The sequence below is a fragment of the Gobio gobio genome (genome assembly GCF_949357685.1).
Source record: "Gobio gobio genome assembly, chromosome: 14".
NCBI lineage: Eukaryota > Metazoa > Chordata > Actinopteri > Cypriniformes > Gobionidae > Gobio > Gobio gobio.
Window position 1 is genome coordinate 2605717 of NC_137107.1, and position 21569 is coordinate 2627285.

At 47.8% G+C, this 21569-nt stretch overlaps 1 protein-coding gene across 1 annotated transcript in view; it reads left to right on the forward strand.

Moving 5' to 3' along the window:
- Window positions 1-3467, forward strand: part of LOC307136882 (solute carrier family 22 member 4-like) — a 36296-nt gene extending 32829 nt beyond the window's left edge. The window contains exons 9-10 of the mRNA XM_079834215.1: window positions 2431-2566; window positions 3025-3467. Of these exons, the coding sequence (XP_079690341.1) occupies window positions 2431-2566; window positions 3025-3100 (212 nt within the window). The 3' untranslated portion in view covers window positions 3101-3467. The remainder of the gene's footprint in view (window positions 1-2430; window positions 2567-3024) is intronic.
- Window positions 3468-21569: the final 18102 nt, after the last annotated feature.

A 21569-nucleotide genomic window follows, 5' to 3' on the forward strand; every position in this document is an offset into this window, starting at 1 on the left:
TCCCCACCACTCTGCCCTGGCTCCCCACTCTGCCCTGGCTCCCCACTCTGCCCTGGCTCCCCACTCTACCCTGGCTCCCCACTCTACCCTGGCTCCCCACTCTGCCCTGGCTCCCCACTCTACCCTGGCCCCCCACTCTGCCCTGGCTCCCCACTCTGCCCTGGCTCCCCACTCTACCCTGGCTCCCCACTCTGCCCTGGCTCCCCACTCTACCCTGGCTCCCCACTCTGCCCTGGCTCCCCACTCTGCCCTGGCTCCCCACTCTACCCTGGCTCCCCACTCTACCCTGGCTCCCCACTCTGCCCTGGCTCCCCACTCTACCCTGGCTCCCCACTCTACCCTGGCTCCCCACCACTCTGCCCTGGCTCCCCACTCTGCCCTGGCTCCCCACTCTACCCTGGCTCCCCACTCTGCCCTGGCTCCCCACCACTCTGCCCTGGCTCCCCACTCTACCCTGGCTCCCCACCACTCTACCCTGGCTCCCCACTCTACCCTGGCTCCCCCCCACTCTGCCCTGGCTCCCCACTCTGCCCTGGCTCCCCACCACTCTGCCCTGGCTCCCCACTCTGCCCTGGCTCCCCACTCTGCCCTGGCTTCCCACTCTACCCTGGCTCCCCACTCTACCCTGGCTCCCCACTCTGCCCTGGCTCCCCACTCTGCCCTGGCTTCCCACTCTGCCCTGGCTCCCCACTCTGCCCTGGCTCCCCACTCTACCCTGGCTCCCCACTCTGCCCTGGCTCCCCACTCTGCCCTGGCTCCCCACTCTACCCTGGCTCCCCACCACTCTACCCTGGCTCCCCACTCTACCCTGGCTCCCCACTCTACCCTGGCTCCCCACCACTCTGCCCTGGCTCCCCACTCTGCCCTGGCTCCCCACTCTACCCTGTCTCCCCACTCGACCCTGGCTCCCCACTCTGCCCTGGCTCCCCACTCTGCCCTGGCTCCCCACTCTACCCTGGCTCCCCACCACTCTACCCTGGCTCCCCACTCTACCCTGGCTCCCCACTCTGCCCTGGCTCCCCACTCTGCCCTGGCTCCCCACTCTACCCTGGCTCCCCACTCTACCCTGGCTCCCCACTCTGCCCTGGCTCCCCACTCTGCCCTGGCTCCCCACTCTACCCTTGCTCCCCACTCTACCCTGGCTCCCCACTCTGCCCTGGCTTCCCACTCTGCCCTGGCTCCCCACTCTGCCCTGGCTCCCCACTCTACCCTGGCTCCCCACTCTACCCTGGCTCCCCACTCTGCCCTGGCTCCCCACTCTACCCTGGCTCCCCACTCTGCCCTGGCTTCCCACTCTACCCTGGCTCCCCACTCTACCCTGGCTCCCCACTCTGCCCTGGCTCCCCACTCTGCCCTGGCTTCCCACTCTGCCCTGGCTCCCCACTCTGCCCTGGCTCCCCACTCTACCCTGGCTCCCCACTCTGCCCTGGCTCCCCACTCTGCCCTGGCTCCCCACTCTACCCTGGCTCCCCACCACTCTACCCTGGCTCCCCACTCTACCCTGGCTCCCCACTCTACCCTGGCTCCCCACTCTGCCCTGGCTCCCCACTCTGCCCTGGCTCCCCACTCTACCCTGGCTCCCCACTCTGCCCTGGCTCCCCACTCTACCCTGGCTCCCCACCACTCTGCCCTGGCTCCCCACTCTACCCTGGCTCCCCACTCTGCCCTGGCTCCCCACTCTGCCCTGGCTCCCCACTCTACCCTGGCTCCCCACCACTCTGCCCTGGCTCCCCACTCTACCCTGGCTCCCCACTCTGCCCTGGCTCCCCACTCTACCCTGGCTCCCCACCACTCTGCCCTGGCTCCCCACTCTGCCCTGGCTCCCCACTCTACCCTGGCTCCCCACCACTCTGCCCTGGCTCCCCACTCTACCCTGGCTCCCCACCACTCTGCCCTGGCTCCCCACTCTGCCCTGGCTCCCCACTCTACCCTGGCTCCCCACCACTCTGCCCTGGCTCCCCACTCTGCCCTGGCTCCCCACTCTGCCCTGGCTCCCCACTCTGCCCTGGCTCCCCACTCTGCCCTGGCTCCCCACCACTCTACCCTGGCTCCCCACTCTACCCTGGCTCCCCACTCTGCCCTGGCTCCCCACTCTACCCTGGCTCCCCACTCTGCCCTGGCTCCCCACTCTACCCTGGCTCCCCACTCTACCCTGGCTCCCCACTCTGCCCTGGCTCCCCACTCTACCCTGGCTCCCCACTCTGCCCTGGCTCCCCACTCTATCCTCCCCATATATATCCAGTTTAATTGTGCTTAAGCACAGATCTTCGTCTTCGCTTTTTTTGAGCTGGACATGCTGTAATATTTTAAAAGATTTGTAACAGTAACAATTTGTGAAGAAAGAGTTAAAGATCAAAATATATAATGTGTGTATTGTCCATAATTTCTCAAACATGGCTATAAAAAGTGTCTCTTGTTGTTTTGCTGCAGGAGGCTATAACAGATCTTTGCCGTACATCTTAATCGGCAGTCTGAATGTTCTCTCCGGGTTGCTCAGCCTTCTGCTTCCGGAGAGTTTCGGATCTCCTTTACCAGAGACTATCAATCACATGCAGACAGTAGTTTGGTAAGTCAGATAAGAGCAGCGACCCCTGCTGTTTGCTGTGGCATTAGCAGTACTTTACATGCCGCCCCGATTTACTAAAAACACATGCAGACTTTTGTGGTACCCACTAAAATGAAATGAAATGTTATTTAGTGAGAACTGCAGCATGGTCCCATTTGGCCATCCCTTATTTGTGGGTGTGTCCTCCTACATATTTGCATGCAGGGCTGTTATTTTATAACATCTCATAACTATGTTAATGCAGTGTAAATCATAGATGCACTCAATTATATATCAGATTCTACTTTGGAGCCTATTTTTTCATATTATCTTTTACAATTATTATTATAATGTTTTATTTAAATAAGAAATAATATAATTATTGAGAGTTGATACAATTTTTACTGATTTGACATTTGTGTGATATTGTGATATTGCACAGGGATGCACTGTAAATAATTATACTTCTTTTTTTTCAGGTCTAAAAAAAGAAATTTTACTTACAGTTCAACCAACAGTAAATGTGATGAGGAGGATGAGTCCGGACGCTTGTAATGGATCATGAGGATTATTAATGATTGTGAATGATTATAAAGGCTCTGTAAGCTAACCCCTTTACTTCAAGGCTGTAGTGAGACAATTTTTGTAATGGTCCTTTTTTATTCTCACTGTAAAAGGCAGACATTTTAATAACTTTTGGAATAAAGCCTCTATTTGTAATATTTTTTTCTGTCAAATGTGATACATTTCATTTATTGAATGTTCTTTGGTCCTAAATGTGATAAAGGCCACACACAGTATGTAATACATTTTGCCTTTCGGCACAACTTGTCAAACATTTCTTTCTCTGTCTGTGAGTGAGTGAGTTTTACTACTTTTATCTTTTTCATTATTTGAGTTAAATAAAAGTTTTTAAGTTGTTAGGCTGTTTGAGATGTTTTTAGTCAGCAAGCAGGGAGTAATGGAGACACCCCGCTGACAAAAATGTGTCACATTAATTTATTTCTGAATGTTCACTGGACTTCCAAGACAGCCATTTAGTCAACAGCATTATTTTGTCTCTTATTGAGCAGTTGGCTACCTGGAGCTGTTTACCTCCAGTCTTTGTGCTAAGCTAGGCTAGCTGGAGCCATATACCTCCAGTCTTTGTGCTAAGCTTGGCTAGCTGAAGCCATAAACCTCCAGTCTTTGTGCTAAGCTAGGCTAGCTGGAGCCATTTACCTCCAGTCTTTGTGCTAAGCTAGGCTAGCTGAAGCCGTTTACCTCCAGTCTTTGTGCTAAGCTAGGCTATCTGAAGCCGTTTACCTCCAGTCTTTGTGCTAAGCTAGGCTAGCTGGAGCTATTTACCTCCAGTCTTTGTGCTAAGCTAGGCTAGCGGTGGGTGCTGAGTTATGGCATTGAGATGAGAATGGTGTGTATAGACTTGCCTAACCCTGGGGGATACGGCAAATAAGCTAAAGTCCCAAAAAATCGTTGTGTTCCTTTAAGGGATTCAATTCTATTATTCTTCAAAGATTATGGGATTGTTCATTAGGGCCTGAGCACCGATGATGTGAGGACACTATTGTAATTGCTTGGCCTATTATTCTTCTTCTCTGAAATTAATCGCATTTTTGAGTGCCTAAACATGCTCGAAAACTCATGAAACTTTGCACACGGGTCAGAAATGGTGAAAATTTACATCTGATATGGGTTTCAAAATTAGGCTTGGCAAAATGACTCAATAGTGCCACCAACAAAATTTCAAAGAAGCACCCCTCCCACTACGTTTCACGTACAAGTATGAAATTCAGTAGACACATGTAACAGCCCAATACCTACCAAAAAGCCTTCTGGTATGAAATCTGAAAACCAACAGGAAGTGAGATATCTTCAATTCTCTTTGCAAAATTGTTGCAAATTTTGCCATTTGCAGATGTTGTGCTTTAACGAACTCCTCCTGGAGATTTGATCAGACCAACATCATATTTGGTCAGTGTAATCTAAAAGCCTTTGCGATGTTAAACTGTGAAGATCTAGAGTTTTCCCTAAAGTGCGTGTCCACACAAAGTTTCATTGTACGAGTTACGCCATGAAACAGGAAGTTGTTGTAACTTGGGCATACATTGTCCGATCTGCTCCAAACTTCACATGTTTGATAAGAGTCCTGACCTGAAGACATCTACAGGGCAATATTCAGTTATAGTCAAAGCGCCACCTGCTGGAAACAGGAAGTGTGGCACATTAAAATAACATTGCTATTTTTTTTTGTATATTTACCCGCTTAAATGCATGTCGCCCACTATTCGCTGTTTTCCTGAGGCCACCAGGTGGCGGTGGCCCCGGGTGCGAGGGCCCTTTCATCGCTGCTTGCAGCTTTAATTTTGATTGTTCTTTGAACATTCTGAAACAATTAATTTAAAAAAATGTAAGTTAGGCAAAGGTCCAACACAACTTTTAATGTATTATAATGTTTTTGTGCTAACATTATTAAAGACCAGATAATTTTGAAAGAACGCTCTATTGATGTTACTGGAAGAACATTTATTCATAACTGAGAACCTTGCCAGAACGTTAGTGTCACGGATGTGTGTAGTTAATATGCTCAAAGAGATGCATGATGCAGAATGAACAATCAACTTTTAATGAACACGGAGATGACTCAGGGACTACACTTGAGCATAACATTAACACAAGACTCTGAACAGAGGAGATCTGAAGGCTTAAATTAGGGCTGGTAATCGAAACCGAAATTCAGAACCTCTGACCGATGTAATTTATCCCATGTCGGTTATTTAGTTTTTTTCAATCATGTTAATACTTTCCCCTTAAAACATACTACTGCGTGTGTATTCCCATGACTCCGCCCTGTCCAGTCAGCGGCATGGAAGCAACATGGAGGAGAACTCAAGCGCCGAGTGAGAAACAGGAGCAGCTTGGACCAAAGAAACACGCATTGTCCACAGAGACATGAAGGTCCAAGGTGGAGCCAATGGAAGGAGGAGCCATGGTGGTGTCTTAGAGGAGAGGCTGGGTGGAACCAGGGAGACGGCTAACTGAGGTGGAGCCAGTGGAGGCAGAGACCAAGGTGGAGCCGTGGGCTTGGCAGACCAGAGGGAAGGAGGAGCCCGGCAGAGCCAGTGGGGTGGATGGTTGAGGCGAAGCTGCTGAAGTCTGAGGTGGAGCCAGAGCGACAATGGACCAAGGTGGAGCTCAAGGGAGCCCAGTGGAGCCTGATGGTGTGTTCACACCGGACGCAAATTACGCGATTTGCGCGAGTGATTTAAATGTTAAGCGAATGCAAAGACGCAAATAGACATTCTGCGGTGTGATTCGCGCGAATGAGGCGGCGCGAATGACGCGAATTGAGCGTTTTGAATGCACGAATCGCTCAAGTTGAAAAATCTGAACTTTGGCGGATATTCGCGCCACATTAACCAATCAGGAGCTGCTCTAGTAGTGACAACAATGAGGAGAAAATCTGTATAGTAATATCTGGTTAAGACAATATGATTATTACTGTGATAACATTAAATGACATGAAACACAACCCAAAAAATATTTTTGTTAAATGCAAGTTTATGTTTGATCAATAATACAAAAGTAGAATTAAAAGGTATAATAAGCTATACATGAAATAAAGCAAACAATTCAGTCAAACATTCAAAGTCAGTGCTAGTCGGCTACAACGGTAATGTAAAGTTAAATAGCCTAACAATAAAAAAGTAATGAAACTTCACTTTGCCCTCAGCCTAAACGATTTGCCAGGGAACAAATTATAGATCCATGAGAGCAAAGATCGGCCGTTAGATCTACACAAGACGAATTATAGCTGGAGACGCCACAGAGACATCAGAGCCAGCGGCAGAAGGACTGGCTGAGGAAAGGCTGATCTCACTGGAGCTCACACACACACACACACCACAGATCATCAGAGCCAGCGGCAGAAGGACTGGCTGAGGAAAGGCTGATCTCACCGGGTTAATGAGCGCTGAGCACCGCTGAAAACTCCAAAAACGGCAGATAAAATGTTCAAATAGGCACTCTTCTTATAAATAAACCACAGATTTGAGCTTTAAACAACTACATTATCACCTGAAAAAGTCTTAAAACTATGTTTTGTCACACATTAACAGTAGTATTTTCACAAAAACGACGTGTAAAAACAGGCCATGTCGGTAATTTCTCAACGAGACGAGCCGCTGGCAGAAGCCCCGCCCATGAGGCGAACTCACGTCTTTTGTGAAGTGAATGTCACCCGCGAATGAAGCGAGTAAACTCAAAATGTTCAAGCGGCCAACTTCGCGCGCGTCATTCGCGTCCGGTGTGAACGCCACATGAGAGTTTACAGTCAATGGTTGAGCCTAGGGAGCATTGAGCCATTCGTGCCGCCTCATTCGCGGGAATTGCGCCGCAGAATGTTTATTTGCGTCTTTGCATTGACTTAACATGTAAATCACCCGCGCGAATCGCATCATTCGCGTCCGGTGTGAACGCACCATGAGCAGGACCATCCGCAGTGAAGGAGACTTGGATCTAGGCAATGAAGGCTTGGCCTAACCAGCGACGACTTGGGTGACTTGGAACTGAATGGGACCAGCGGTGACTATAGTAAACAGCTCCCCGTACAATAATTCAGTCTCCCAGTTTGTGCATGTACCTCAGAGGTGGGACTGTGGGCAAGGCTCCAATACATCCTGAAGAACTCCACCAATATGCCCTCGACAGCAGACGCTGTTGCCGGCACACACACCTGGCTCAGGTCTGAAGTCTGGCTCAGGTCTGAAGTCTGGCTCAGGTCTGTAGTCTGGCTCAGGCTTTGGCTCTGGCCTTTGATGGGCTCGGGCTCCAAGTCAGCAGCAGCTCTATCTTTTTCTGACGGCTCGCTGGGCTCTGTGTCTTGAGTGGTGTCTGTCCTCGAGTCACCAGTGTTAATTTCATTGACGAATAATTTTCCTCATAATTTTCGTCAACCACCTTTTTTCACTGACGAAAACGAGGCGATAACTAAATAAAAACTAGTGTTGAATGACAAAAACTATGATGAAAATCAACTGTCATTTTTGTCAACGAATAAAAACGAGACTGAAATGTTAGTGAGGGTCGATTAGGGAAGAGATGGGGTCAGAACTGATGACCTGTGTAACAGATGCTGATCTAACCACTGAAAAACACACACACACACACACACCCAATCCAGCTCCAGAGCGGCTCAATCAATAACACACATGTATGCCAGACCAGTGTTTATGAACTAATACTGATGAATAATGACAGTGTTTACTTTACGATGTTTGTATAGTAATATGTTTTAGACGGTTGTAACAATGCATATTTGATCTCCCTCATCTGAACTTGAATGAGCTCCTGCAACTGCAATAGAGGAGCATACATTTCAAAATAAGAGTCCTTGCGTATTTCGAGCTTGTTTATAATTAAAAGTCATGCATTATATATTCGTTTTTGGTTACACAATAAACTGTATTTAATTTAATTCCCATTTAATTCATAGTCAGGAGGAAAGACCAGTATTTGACACATATTCAATAAAGTATCAGGTTATAATAGTTCACTAAAACCATTTAAAAAATCTTCATTACTTGAAATTAAATTAATATTAAAGCTACACTGTAACTTTTTTAGTTTATTCTTAGCTAAAAACACTTAGTTCTTTCAAAAATGTATGTGCTCATTAATGTATATTTACTTCTTTCAAGTAATAAAGTATTCTGGTAAGTTTGTAATATGCCATTGTAAACACATACGGGTGAGGGTTCGAATGCGGGTCGCCATGTTGCTCCTCCATCTTGAAAGTACATTAGCCAAAGAGGGACATTCCCGTAAATTCAAGCTTCGCCTTTGGCGTTTTAACACTCGATGGCACCGTGTCCAATGTGGACGAGGTCGAACTGGAAGCCATGTTAATCTTGGACTAAATCAGCCACCGTAGAGTTAAAACCAAATCGGAATTGAGAGGAACAGAAACTAACATTCTCTGGATGGTCATATTCAAGTTCACCACTAGATGGGGGAAAATATCACACAGTGTAGCTTTAACTGAAATAAAAAAAAACTTATTTGAAGCTTTAGCTTAACCAGATATGGCCTACTGACTAAAACAGAAATACAACATTATAAAAACTATATTGATGTTTTTAAAAAACAAACAAAAAAGTGAATTGAGCTCTTTCGTGTATTTGTGTTATGTAATGCTTAAATGCTTAATGTATTACAATTTAACTAAACTCATTAGATTTTAGGAGACTAAAACTAGACTAAAACTAAATGGCATTTTAGTCAAAAGACTATGACTAAAACTAAATCAAAATTTGCTGTCAAAATTAACATTGCGAGTCAGACGGTCATCTGGGAGTCATTTTGGACCCTCGAGGACCATCCACAGGCAGGCGTCGCTTCGACCGCTCGTTGAGGCTCACCATCATGTCCCATTAGGAGGCTGCTGGGGCACCACAGACGTTCAATTGACCAGCTCTCTCCACTTCTCTCTGTCCTCTGCTGATCTCATAGCATGGCTGAGCTTTAGTCCACTCTCGGATGTTATATTCCCATCTCTCGCTTCCTACTACCTTGTACAGTTGCCTTGAAGAACGGTCTTTGATCGGCCTAATGATCTGATAATATGACCATACCCTCTCAGCTGTCTCTTCTTGACAGTTACGAGCAAGTCGTCATTGAGGCTGGTCATTGTAGAGGCTGGTGTTGGCAAGTGGTCAGGGAAGTTGATTAGATCAAGAAAGTCCCTTGTGTGATCCTCGAGGGACCGATGCACCAGCAAGAGGAGATGGACAGCAGGAATATCCATAGTTTATTCACAGATGAAATCTTGTCTTACAGTTCCGTCACGGGTTTCCATGTAGTTAAAACCAAGAAAGGTGTGTGACTCAGAATGAATGAAGATATAATACATTTAATGAACACGAAGATAACCAACACCAGTGGTGGACTGGCCATCTGGAGCACCGGGAGTTTTCCCAGGGGGGCCGCTGGACAATGTGGGCTGGCCTGTTGCTACGTAAATATACACTCACCTAAAGGATTATTAGGAACACCTGTTCAATTTCTCATTAATGCAATTATCTAATCAATCAATCACATGGCAGTTGCTTCAATGCATTTAGGGGTGTGGTCCTGGTCAAGACAATCTCCTGAACTCCACACTGAATGTCTGAATGGGAAAGAAAGGTGATTTAAGCAATTTTGAGCGTGGCATGGTTGTTGGTGCCAGACGGGCCGGTCTGAGTATTTCACAATCTGCTCAGTTACTGGGATTTTCACGCACAACCATTTCTAGGGTTTACAAAGAATGGTGTGAAAAGGGAAAAACATCCAGTATGCGGCAGTCCTGTGGGAGAAAATGCCTTGTTGATGCTAGAGGTCAGAGGAGAATGGGCCGACTGATTCAAGCTGATAGAAGAGTAACTTTGACTGAAATAACCACTCGTTACAACCGAGGTCTGGAGCAAAGCATTTGTGAAGCCACAACACACACAACCTTGAGGCGGATGGGCTACAACAGCAGAAGACCCCACCGGGTACCACTCATCTCCACTACAAATAGGAAAAAGAGGTGACAATTTGCACCAGCTCACCAAAATTGGACAGTTGAAGACTGGAAAAATGTTGCCCCTTCTGATGAGTCTGGATTTCTGTTGAGACATTCAGATGGTAGAGTCAGCATTTGGCGTAAACAGAATGAGAACATGGATCCATCATGCCTTGTTACCACTGTGCAGGCTGGTGGTGGTGGTGTAATGGTGTGGGGGATGTTTTCTTGGCACACTTTAGGCCTCTTAGTGCCAATTGGGCATGGTTTAAATGCCACGGCCTACCTGAGCATTGTTTCTGCCCATGTCCATCCCTTTATGAGCACCATGTCCCCATCCTCTGATGGCTACTTCCAGCAGGATAATGCACCGTCACAAAGCTCCAATCATTTCAAACTGGTTTCTTGAACATGACAATGAGTTCACTGAACTAAAATGGCCCCCACAGTCACCAGATCTCAACCCAATAGAGCATCTTTGGGATGTGGTGGAACGGGAGCTTCGTGCCCTGGATGTGCATCCCACAAATCTCCATCAACTGCAAGATGCTCTCCTATCAATATGGGCCAACATCTCTAAAGAATGCTTTCAGCACCTTGTTGAATCAATGCCACGTAGAATTAAGGCAGTTCTGAAGGCCAAAGGGGGTCAAACACAGTATTAGTGTGTGTTCCTAATAGTCCTTTAGGTGAGTGTATATGAAGTAAATTTCCATAGCTTATATCCTTCCGTCAGCCCAGACAGTTTTCTCACGCGGTCCACTTGAGTGACAAACTCTAATCTATTTAGTGTGCTCAGTGTCAGTGCAGCCGTCTAAAACCGCTCGTCAAATAGTACTTGAAACACATCTTCAGATGCACCTGAACACATCATCAGTGATGTAACCTGGGGTCCTCGGGTGTTTCGGGTCTTTCAACATCAGACACCCTCGCCCAGGCGACCCAGCCACGGCTGATCAGACCGTGACTTGTGTTCAGGTAGCACTAGCTTTCCCCCATGGTGCTCCTCTACGGATCCAGAGCCATCTCGAGGCTTTCTCAGCTGCGTCGGTGGTGTTCTTGATGGCCCTGCTCCTTGTTGTTCCTACAATGCCCAGTGCTGTAAAGGCTTTGTGGAGGGAGCGCCCCACGAATCCTCTGCAGCCAACCTCGATAGGCATGCATCTCGCCTTCCAGCCCTGTGCTCGGCAGTCTGTGACCAGATGTTCATACTTGGTCATCTTCCTTTCGTGGGCTTCTCCCAAGCGGCCCTCCCATGGCACGGTCAGCTCCATGATTATTATGTTTTTGGTGCTCTCTGAGACTAGAATGATATCTGGCCTCATATTTGTTCTGACGATGTGCTGGGGGAATTTCAGCTGCTTCTCTAAATCCACAGAGAGTTTCCAGTCCCTGGCTGATGCCAGTATCCCTGCCGGTGCCTTCCTCCCTGCTTGTGGCTGTTCTCCTGCCCTAACAAATGTAATTGAGTGAGTGGTGTTGCTCCCTCGGCTGCCTTTGCTGATCTTTTTGCTGATGGTGTCTGCAATAGATTTCAGCACCTGGTTGTGGCGCCAAGTGTAACGACCCTGGCCGAGCGCTGTTGGGCAGGAGCTCAGAATATGTTCCAGCGTTCCACGAGCAGGGCACAGTTGGCAAGTTGGTGTGTCTGCTTTTCCCCACGTACAGAGGTTTGCTGGGCTAGGCAGAACATCGTACACTGCCCGAATCAGGAAAGTTATGCGGTGCGGCTCGCTTTGCCAGAGCTCCGTCCAGGTGACCTTGCGGTCCACGGCCTGCTCCCACCTGGTCCAGGCCCCGTGTTGCCCCATTCCAGCCGCTCTACTCGTCCTTCCTTCCTCCACAGCAGCTCTGACCTCTTCTTGTATCTGGCTGCGTTTCTCTTTCCCCTTCCGCACTTGTCGAGGAGGTGTTGGGAACATCCCCAAGCCTGCTCTGCCTCGGGCCACCACTCCCACAAGCTCTTTGTGCCTCAGTCGAGCCTGTGCATCCATCACAGCGGCTTGGGCGCTCCACTTCCTCCCCGTCTTCACCAGCACTCCTGCCTGAGCCACCTTTGGGTCGTTGGAGTCTCTATACATAAGTACCTCACGCGCCCGAGTCACTTTAAACTCCTCTTCCAGGGATTTCAGAGGCAACCGGAGCATTGTGGTGTTTCCATAGAGGGCGATGTTGCTGAGACTCCTGGGCAACCCTAACCTTCTCCTGAGACAGCTGCTGACCTTTCTTTCCAAGGTCTCCACCGTGGAAATGGGAACCTCATACACAAGTAGTGGCCAGAGTATTCTTGGCAGTATACCATGTTGGTAAATCCACGCTTTAAACTTGCCTGGGAGGCCAGAACGGTCTGTTTCTCTTAACCAGCTGTCTAACTCCTGGCAGGTTGCCTGGACTGATGCGGAGTCTCTGAGGCTGCTGTCAAAAACCTTGCCTAAACTTTTCACCGGCTGTTCTGACAGTGATGGTCTCCTTGCCCCTTTGATGCTGAACTGGAATCTCTCCGTGACCTTGCCCTTCTTCAACACTAGCGAACGGGACTTGGCTGGTTTGAACTCCATCCGAGCCCACCGGATGAGTTTTTCCAGCCCTTGGAGTATCCACCTGCCTCCTGGCACTGACTCTGTGGTGACTGTCAGGTCATCCATAAAAGCTCTGATTGGCGGTTGACGGACCCCTCCTCTGCTTTGGGGCCCCCGACACTCAGGCTCTGCCGATTTGACAATCATATTCATAGCCGCCGCAAATAGGATCACAGAGATTGTGCAGCCTGTGATTATTCCCACCTCCAGTTTGTGCCAATCTGATGTCACACCTCCTGCCGAGACTCGCATCCTGAAATGGTTGTAATAATCCAAGATCAGATCTGCAATGTGCTGTGGCACGTGGTGCTTGGTCATGGTGGTCTGGACCAGCTTGTGGGGGATAGAGCCATATGCATTGGCTAGGTCTAACCACAGTACTGTGAGGTCTCCCTTGTGTTCACGAGCTTCCCTGATGAGCTGAGTCACCACTCCTGTATGTTCTAAGCAACCTGGGACTCCAGCAATTCCTCCCTTTTGCACAGATGTGTCTATGTAATTGTTAGTTAAGAGGAAGTTGGTCAGACGCCTTGCTACTATACTGAAGAAGATCTTGCCTTCCACGCTCAGCAATGAGATTATTCTGAACTGATTTATCTTCTTGGAATCTTTCTCCTTGGGGATCCAGACTCCCTCAGCAAATCTCCACTGCTGTGCCACCTTTCCTCTTCTCCAAATGACTCGAATGATCTTCCAGAGTCGCCTGAGTAGCAACGAGGTCAAAAAGGTTTGAGATATCCAATAAAATTGAAGGAGGTGGGATTTACTGTCCACAGAAACCGAGAAGCGCGGCGCATTTTAATGCTTGAAGAATGCGAGCCGAGGTAAGATAAGCAGCTGAACATGACGAGACAATAACACAGCAATATTTGCAGATTGTTTACGATTTTAAAAAGTTTAACCCTCTGGTGCTCTTCGGTCATTTCTGACAGGAAAAGATTCTGTTTTGAAATGTTAAAAATCACAGCTTCATCAGAATGATATGAAACTTGGTGACTTTTCTTGCATTAGGTATGTAAACACACACAAAAATTGGGGTCATGATTCGAGCATGCTAATTGGTCGTAAAAATAAAAGTAGCGTTCATTGTCTTCGGTCATAAATGATTTCTTCAGTAATGCCACAATCATTTGAAAATAATTCATAAAACTCAAAATATCACTCTCAAGTTTGGCAACCTTCATATTAAAGCCTATGTCCCCCCCAAAAAATTAATTTGCTAATTATTTCACATTATTTTACACACTGGCGATCAAAAATGTGAAATAATTAGGACTTTTTAAATGTCGGGTGACATTTAGGCTGAATTTATTTGATCAGAAATACAGAAAAAACACAAATTTGAAAAAATGAATACAATTTCAAATGTGAAGATATTGTCAAATGTAATTTATTCCTGTGATCAAAGCTGAATTTATCATCAGTCTTCAGTGTCACATGGCCCTTCACTAATCACTTTGTGGGACACTCAAAAAATGTTTTTGATGTAGATAAGTTGTGAGTCGGCCACCCTTACAAAGAGAACAAGATAGCCTATGAATGAAGTGAGTGTGGTGGAAGTGTTGGGGAGTAAAGGGAGAAGAGCACCTGCAAATGAGATGACTGGTTGATGAAACTGCATCAAACGTGTGTTTTGTTGGCAATCATTTTCATGTAGGGGAGAGTGGGGTAAGATGAGCCAAATGGAGTGGGGTAAATTGAGCCAGCGTTTTAACTTACCCCACCATAAGGCACTGTAGTTGAGTTAAATCTCTGAAGTATAAACTGGTATCATTTCAATATAATGCTACACAACTGGTTTAGTTTATCATTTTCTTTTTAAAAAATTGCTTAGTTTGAGTTTATTTGATAGGAAAAATGTACAAGTACATCAAATCCTTCTCTGATCGGACCCAGAAGATGCTCAATCGTATATCCTAACATGTTCAACACTGCAGAAAAACTGCCATGCCAACCATCTGACTACAATGTTCATTCGTTTCAATGACATTCATTCATTCTAATTCAGTTTATATTGTATTTAATTTGTATTTAATTTTACTCAACAGACTCTGTTTAGTCTGTTATTGGGAAGGTTACAACTTTGGTGTTTAACATATTGTTCAGAAATTTAAATTTGAACTTCATTACCCACTGACTTCATTACACAACACTAAACTGGGGTAAATTGAGCCACATGAACACTTTTTTTATAAGAAGCCATATTTTAAGAACCCTTTGTCACAGATGCATTCGGATCATTTAAAATGATAGCAAACATCCTGAATTTTACTTTAGATACTTTCGTTGTACTTCTGCCTTATTTTCTCTTATCTTGAGGACCACATAAGTTAAAAAAAATGCTCATTTTACCCCATTCTCCCCTAATATATTGTGTTTATATTGTGTCTCCAACGTCGCTGCAAGAGAGAGGGAATTATTTGGATTTTTGTTAAAGAAAACACTGATTAATTATTTATAATTAGTCAACAGCAATAATTTTTTATTTCATGGCCATTTTAAAATATCACAGCTGCTAAATAATAAATAATTGTACACTTAAGCCCACATGTATTATTATTGTATCCATGTTAGAGCACTAAATTAGCGCTATGCTATGTTTATTATTCTAGAGTAGAGCTAATCTACTCGCGTTGCTTGGTTACGTTCCTCGCGCGTGGACCACGCCCACTTTAACGGCAACAAGTGTCGCTGAAGATGTCGGGGATTGTAGCGTGAGAGGGGATCCGGTAGAGAAGAACTGCACCGAGAGCGTTACACGGTTTCGCGTTGACTATGATTGTGAAGAAACCGTCCAGAGTTAAAAGCACGGAGCGCAAAGTGACGCCGATGAGAGCCGCTCCTCCGTCATTCTCCAGTACGAGCGCTTTGCGTTATGAGCTGTAATTCCGCGGTGATCACCGACTCGATATAAATGTCATTTTTAATTTGTAGATTTCAGAACACACGGGTCTAAACGCGGTCGAAGTGCTCGCCGAGGTCGGCAGCTGTCGAAGCTCAAAGGTCCCGGATGCAGCAGTGACAGGTGGGGTTACCTGATGATGATGATGATGATGATGATGAGTTACACCTGGATCAGGAGTTATTCATATTATTATGAGACTGTTTACTTTCGCACTGATGGCTTTGTGTTTTATATGCTCAGACCAGCAGTTTATTGATTCGATTATTGACCTACTTTAACCCTCATCCTTCCCTCACACTTGGGAACAAATCCTTCAAAATTACCCGAAGCCCTATTAAAGGAAAATATACAAGACAAACTAAAATATTTTGTCAATAAAATACAATTATTAACTTTTTCAAATAAAACAATGGCCTTTTTTACTCATTAAAAATACATTTTGAAACACAAGTGAACAGGGAAAGGAATTACAAGATATTATTATGAAAGTGTTGTCAATTATTACTCCCATTATTACACTTCTATTTTCATTACAAGAACACATTAATATGCAAATTAGAGACAGACATTGCATTGAATGGGAAAACCCATGTATGGCCATCTTACCCACATATTGCATCAAGTAAAATGGTACATCAAATCATATTTTATCATATATTTCATAAGAATCATCTCTAAACAACGTTTGGTTAAAAAAAAAATCCTGAAACCTGAAAATTGATTGGTGAATGAAAAACAAAATCTCATTGTTTTTGCCTATACATATAATTTATTAATTATAATTTAATATCGATTTACAGTAGTAACAGATACATATTATTTCTGTATATGTTATTCATAAAATCTGTTTTTTTCATTATAAATATGGTGATTATCTCCCAACTTAATAGATGATATATTTCCCATCTGAATCTAACCGTGTCATGTCAACAAATGGAAAAATCATCCGGATATGTATTATCATATTAACCACAAATACCACACGTTTACATTCTTCTGTTGTTGAAACACTGTTGCTTTAAAGGGATAGTTCACCCAAAAATGAAAATTAGCCCATGATTTACTCTCCCTTTACTCATCCTAGGTGTGTATGACATTCTTCTTCATATTAAATAATATCCTGGCGTTATGATGGCAGTGAATGGGGGAGATTTTGAAGCTCATCCCTCCATCATAACAGTGCTCCACACGGCCCCAGGGGTTAATAAAGGCCTTCTGAAGCGGAGAAACATATCCATATTTATAACTTTATATGGTTGTTTTAACCCAACTTTGGGTCAAATGTGGACAAACCCAACCGTTGGGTTAAAATTATTAAAAAATGTAATCCAAAGGCTGGGTTTGTCTATATTTGACCCAAAGTTGGGTTAAAACAACCCAGCATATTTTAGAGTGTAGCTTCCCCATGACAGACGGCTGTACACAACGATTTACGGCAAAAGAGTGACCTCTGACGCATGACGAGTGACCTCTGACCCAATACATGACGAGTGACCTCTGACCCAATACATGACGAGTGACCTCTGACCCAATACATGACGAGTGACCTCTGACCCAAAACATGACGAGTGACCTCTGACCCAATACATGACGAGTGACCTCTGAACCAATGCATGACGAGTGACCTCTGACCTGACACACGATGAGTGACCTCTGACCCGACGCATGACAAGTGACCTCTGACCCAATGCATGACGAGTGACCTCTGATCTGACGCATGATGAGTGACCTCTGACCCGACGCATGACAAGTGACCTCTTACCCGATAACATAATGAGTAACCTCTGACCGGACGCGTGACGAGTGACCTCTGACCTCATGCATAATGAGTGACCTCTGACCCGACGCATGACGAGTAACCTCCGACCCAATGCGTGACGAGCGACCTCTGAAGTGACGAGTAACCTCTGACCGGACGCGTGACCTCTGACCTCATGTATGATGAGTGACCTCTGTCCCGACGCATGACGAGTAACCTCTGACCCAATGTGTGATGAGCGACCTCTGACCCGACGAGTGACAAGTGACCTCTGACCCAATGCATGACGAGTGACCTCTGACCTCATGCATGACGAGTGACCTCTGACCCGACGCATGATGAGTGACCTCTGACCCGACAACATAACGAGTAACCTCTGATCGGATGCGGAACGAGTGACCTCTGACCTCATGCATGATGAGTGACCGCTGACCCGACGCATGATGAGTGACCTCTGACCCGACACATGACAAGTGACCTCTGACCCGACAACATAACAAGTAACCTCTGACCGGATGCGTGATGAGTGACCTCTTACCTCATACATGATGAGTGACCTCCGACCCGACGCATGATGAGTAACCTCTGACCCAATGTGTGAAGAGCGACCTCTGAAGTGACGAGTAACCTCTGACCGGACGCGTGACCTCTGACCTCATGTATGATGAGTGACCTCTGACCCGACAAGTGACGAACGACCTCTGACCCGACGAGTGACAAGTGACCTCTGACCCAATGCATGATGAGTGACCTCTGACCTGAGACATGACGAGCGACCTCCGACCTGACACGTGACGAGTGACCTCTGACCCGATGTGTGACGAGTAACCTCCGACGCCTGACGAGCGACCTCTGACCCGACTTGTGACGAGCGACCTCTGACTTGACGCCTGACGAGCAACCTCTGACCCGACTTGTGACGAGCGACCTCTGACCTGACACCTGACGAGCGACCTCTGACCCGACTTGTGACGAGAGACCTCTGACCTGACACCTGACGAGCGACCTCTGACCGGACTTGTGACGAGCGACCTCTGACCCGACACGTGACGAGTGACCTCTGACCCGATGTGTGACAAGTAACCTCCGACGCCTGACGAGCGACCTCTGACCCGACGCCTGACGAGCAACTTCTGACCCGACTTGTGACGAGCGACCTCTGACCCGACGCCTGACGAGCAACTTCTGACCCGACTTGTGACGAGCGACCTCTGACCCGACTTGTGACGAGCGACCTCTGACCTGACGCCTGACGAGCAACCTCTGACCCGACTTGTGACGAGCGACCTCTGACCTGACGCCTGACGAGCAACCTCTGACCCGACTTGTGACGAGCGACCTCTGACCTGACACCTGACGAGCGACCTCTGACCGGACTTGTGACGAGCGACCACTGACCTGACACCTGACGAGCGACCTCTGACCCGACTTGTGACGAGCGACCTCTGACCCGACTTGTGACGAGCAACCTCTGACCTGACACCTGACGAGGGACCTCTGACCCGACTTGTGATAAGCGACCTCTGACCCGACGCCTGACGAGCGACCTCTGACCCGACGCCTGACGAGCGACCTCTGACCCGACTTGTGACGAGCGACCTCTGACGCGACTTGTGATAAGCGACCTCTGACCCTACGCCTGACGAGCGACCTCTGACCTGACGCCTGACGAGCGACCTCTGACCCGACGCCTGACGAGCGACCTCTGACCCGACTTGTGACGAGCGACCTCTGACGCAACTTGTGACGAGCGACCTCTGACCCGACTTGTGACGAGCGACCTCTGACCTGACACCTGACGAGCGACCTCTGACCCGACTTGTGATGAGCGACCTCTGACCTGACACCTGACGAGCGACCTCTGACCCGACTTGTGATGAGCGACCTCTGACCTGACACCTGACGAGCGACCTCTGACCTGACACCTGACGAGCGACCTCTGACCCGACTTGTGACGAGCGACCTCTGACCCGACGCCTGACGAGCGACCTCTGACCTGACACCTGACGAGCAACCTCTGACCCGATTTGTGATGAGCAACCTCTGACCTGACACCTGACGAGTGACCTCTGACCCGACTTGTGATAAGCGACCTCTGACCCGACGCCTGACGAGCGACCTCTGACCTGACGCCTGACGAGCGACCTCTGACCCGACGCCTGACGAGCGACCTCTGACCCGACTTGTGACGAGCGACCTCTGACGCGACTTGTGACGAGCGACCTCTGACCCGACTTGTGACGAGCGACCTCTGACCTGACACCTGACTAGCGACCTCTGACCCGACTTGTGATCAGCGACCTCTGACCTGACACCTGACGAGCGACCTCTGACCCGACTTGTGACGAGCGACCTCTGACCCGACGCCTGACGAGCGACCTCTGACCTGACACCTGACGAGCAACCTCTGACCCGACTTGTGACGAGCAACCTCTGACCCGACGCCTGACGAGTGACCTCTGACCCGACTTGTGATAAGCGACCTCTGACCCGACGCCTGACGAGCGACCTCTGACCCGACGCCTGACGAGCGACCTCTGACCCGACTTGTGACGAGCGACCTCTGACGCGACTTGTGATAAGCGACCTCTGACCCGACGCCTGACGAGCGACCTCTGACCTGACGCCTGACGAGCGACCTCTGACCCGACGCCTGACGAGCGACCTCTGACCCGACTTGTGACGAGCGACCTCTGACGCGACTTGTGACGAGCGACCTCTGACGCGACTTGTGACGAGTGACCTCTGACCCGACTTGTGATGAGCGACCTCTGACCCGACGCCTGACGAGCGACCTCTGACCTGACGCCTGACGAGCGACCTCTGACCCGACTTGTGACGAGCGACCTCTGACGCGACTTGTGACGAGCGACCTCTGACCCGACTTGTGACGAGCGACCTCTGACCCGACGCCTGACGAGTGACCTCTGACCCGAGGTGTGACGAGTGACCTCTGACCCGACGCCTGACGAGCGACCTCTGACCCGACCGCAGCAGGAGACCTGGGCTATGGGAGTGGACCATGCATAACTGTGCCATTGTGTGGAGTTTCAGAGCACAGAAGGCAGGTGGAGGATGTCTGAGTGGAGGAACGAGGAGCGACCATGGAGAGGTATGAGTGCTGTGATGTCACTGAACCAGTATGAGTGTAAGATGGTCAGTTTCTGGTGCCTGAAGAGCCTAACTCATCTCCTGTCCGCTCTCAGCAGGGCCCGTCGTCTGCCAGCGGCCCCGGGGACTTCAGCCAGGACTCCACCAGTCAGTTCTGAAGCTCTCAGGTCAAGGCTTTGTGTGTTTGTGCCTTTGCCAACCCGTTCTCTGTCGCCGGGCAGGTTTGACGATGCCCTCTGGGGTTTCCAGCTTCCTGTTGGACTGCTTGGATGTGGACTCTCCAAATTCAGTCGAGGACTCGACGCTTTCATCCATCGAGGAGTTTCGCAAAGCTGACAATGATGGTATAATTAACACGTTTGAGAACTGGGGTTTACTTCAACCCAAACATTACAATAGTTCCAGCAGTAATAATTAAATATACTTGATGTATTTAAAGGATTATTTCACTTTTAAATAAACTTTTGCTGATAATTTACTCACCCCCATGTCATCCAAGATGTCCATGTCTTTCTTTCTGCAGTCGAAAAGAAATTAAGGTTTTGGATGAAAACAGTCCAGGGTTTTTCTCCATATAATGGACTTCAATGGGCTCCAAACGGTTCAAGGTCCAAATGACAGTTTCATTGCAGCTTCAAACGACACCAGATGATGAATAAGGGTCTGATCTAGACAAACCATCAGCTTCTGAGAGAAACCCAGCAGTATTTATGCTATTATTTCACCTCTTATCAGATGAACATGATCATCTCTGAGCTCCGCCATAACTTCCGCTGAGTGAGGTCAAATATGAGCGTGGTCATAGATATATTGATCGTAGATGCCTCATTCTAATGATCCGTACAGGCACTAATGAGGCATCTACATATACATCTATATTTTGACCTCGATTAGCGGAAGTTATGGCGGAGCTCAGAGATGATCACGCTCGTCTGTTAAGAGGTGAAATAATAGCATAAATACTGCTGGGTTTCTCTCAGAAACTGATGGTTTGTCTAGATCAGACCCTTATTCATCATCTGGTGTCGTTTGAAGCTGCAATGAAACTGTCATTTGGACCTTGAATCGTTTGGAGCCCATTGAAGTCCATTATATGGAGAAAAACCCTGGACTGTTTTCATCCAAAA